The sequence below is a fragment of the Penaeus monodon genome, chromosome 30 (assembly GCF_015228065.2).
Source record: "Penaeus monodon isolate SGIC_2016 chromosome 30, NSTDA_Pmon_1, whole genome shotgun sequence".
NCBI lineage: Eukaryota > Metazoa > Arthropoda > Malacostraca > Decapoda > Penaeidae > Penaeus > Penaeus monodon.
In genome coordinates, this window is record NC_051415.1 from 7,586,842 (window position 1) to 7,589,249 (window position 2,408).

The 2,408-nt window shown below is 47.0% G+C and overlaps 1 protein-coding gene across 1 annotated transcript in view; it reads left to right on the forward strand.

The window, feature by feature from the left end:
• Positions 1-697: 697 nt before the first annotated feature.
• LOC119592503 (membrane metallo-endopeptidase-like 1) overlaps positions 698-2,408 on the forward strand; it is an 8,153-nt gene continuing 6,442 nt past the window's right edge. Inside the window, 7 exon segments of the mRNA XM_037941351.1 lie at positions 698-802; positions 922-1,007; positions 1,104-1,194; positions 1,374-1,587; positions 1,696-1,909; positions 2,014-2,166; positions 2,290-2,391. Of these exon segments, the coding sequence (XP_037797279.1) occupies positions 796-802; positions 922-1,007; positions 1,104-1,194; positions 1,374-1,587; positions 1,696-1,909; positions 2,014-2,166; positions 2,290-2,391 (867 nt within the window). The 5' untranslated portion in view covers positions 698-795.

Here is a 2,408-nt window from a genome sequence, read left to right on the forward strand (position 1 = left end):
CAAAGGAACAAAGGCGAAGAGTGGCTATGTCCCGGCGTCATCACTGCACTAATACAAACCGAGACCTACCCGTGTACGTGAAACCACGTCAACTGAGCAGGTGAAGTTATAAGCCTGTGGACCGTTAGGCGAGGACTACATCTTCGACCAGTGATTCTTCCACCTCAACCTCGTGGTCCACTGCATCTTCTGAAAGCCTGCACCGTAACGAAATATTGACATGGAGGCCCCAGTACTGAGCGTGCGTTTGGAGACGTCGATCGCGTTGAAAACGACGCATGTGACCAAGGGGCAGATGAGAAGACAACTGAGGCTGTGGCAATAACGGAGACAACTGAGGCTGTGGCAATAACGGATACAACTGAGGCTGTGGCAATAACGGACACAACTGAGGCTGTGGCAATAACGGAGACAACTGAGGCTGTGGCAATAACGGATACAACTGAGGCTGTGGCAATAACGGAGACACCTGAGGCTGTGCCAATACCGGAGACAACTGAGGCTGTGGCAATAACGGAGACAACTGAGGCTTTGACATTAACGGAGACAACTGAGGCTGTGACATTAACGGACACAACTGAGGCTGTGGCAATAACGGATACAACTGAGGCTGTGGCAATAACGGACACAACTGAGGCTGTGACAATAACGGACACAACTGAGGCTGTGACATTAACGGTGACAACTGAGGCTGTGGCAATAGCGGAGGTAGCTGCAGAAACAACGGAGTCTGAAACAACAATAACAACAACTGAAGAGATTCCAACAACCACAGAGGAATATACTTCCACTTACATGGAAGGTGCGCATCTATTTCTGACAAAGGCACATTCTGTCACAAATGTCTATGCATATATAATTGCATGCTTACAAATGACTAAATCTTAGCCATCGTAATATCTCCTCCGTTCACTTTTGCAGGGAGGGACTGCAACACTAGTACTTGCAGACGTCTGGCGGCGCGCATGCTGGACATGATGGATAATGGGGATATCAGCCCCTGTGCGGTAGGTAGTGTGCTGTGTCTAGTGAGTGTTGATGTGGAGCCATTGTGTAGGCACAGTGTTGCCAAAGACACAGCACTCATGTGAGTTTTCCTGCAGGACTTCTACCAGTACGCATGTGGCGGTGTGGTGGACAACGGCTTCCTCAGACCCGAGAATCCTCAGTACTATGTTGATAGAATTATCGGAGGTCAGTGACTAACATAAGTTAGTTGCTTGAAAGGTCGGATGAGGAATTCTCCTTCAGTTGTCAACCTAAATGAGGTTTTAGGGATATTAGGTTGTAATTGCGCATGAAGTTTAATGTTGTTTGCGCGGAATACAAACGAACACGCAGAAGAGAGTAAGTATACACATGTTTGTTGACAGAAAAGCTTGCGTCAGTGCATCCTGATGACCCGGACTTGGGTGCTGCGAAGGTGTTCTTTGATGGCTGTCTGCGGACGAGCAACCAGGGTGTGTTAGAACGACTGAGCGATAGCATGAAAGTCTTCTCGGCTCTTGAGTCCCTGTGCAACGCGAGCAGCGGCTCGGGCACTTTCGACCTGACCGAAACCTTGACTACGATGATGAAGATGCATTTGTAAGTAAAAAAAGCGAGAGGAGCTTGATAGCACTTCTGGTAACGTTGTATATTTGATTGATCGTATTCCTGCACAAAGCAATACGCCTTACTGCTTGCTTCCACCAGCACTCCACTCTTCGACCTGACGTTAGACGTGGATGGTGAAGATCCAGACAATTTCATTCTCCGGCTTTCGCTGCCGACGTTCACTTCACCTTTCGGCGAGAATCTGGCGCACACGGTTTGTGTCGGGGAATACCATTCCGAGCTGGCAGCCGCCAAACAGCGAGGCGGGGTGTTCGACTTGGACGAACAGTACGACAAGTACAACGAGTGTATAGTGAGTAGTGATTAATTCTTGAATGATATGGCTGAAGTGATGAATGCTTGATACTAACTAATGTGTCCACGAGTGGATAAACACTTACAGTGTTTCTCCTACAGAGAAGAGGCAAAGGCTCGAATGCTCGCTACATGAAAATGAAGGAAATGGTGAAGAACATGGACCTAATAGGCAATCATACTGAAGTTAACATGACGCAAAGGCTGAATCAAGTCATAATCGACTTGGATTTCTTCATTCAGCCAATTGTGCAGGCTAGTAATGATGTCTGATGGTGATATATTCAAATGAAGATAGCCTGCATAGAAGACATAACCTTTTGTATTTCATCCGTGCCTTGCACTGTACCTATTAGTTTTCTATTGATTTCTTTACAGGAATTTCCCGAGAAGTCAACATTCCGCCTGCATAATTTGGAAAAGAAGTACGATACAATGTCTTTGGCTGAGTTGATGGCTTTAGATGGATTCAGCGAGAACGTGAGATTTGGGCAGTG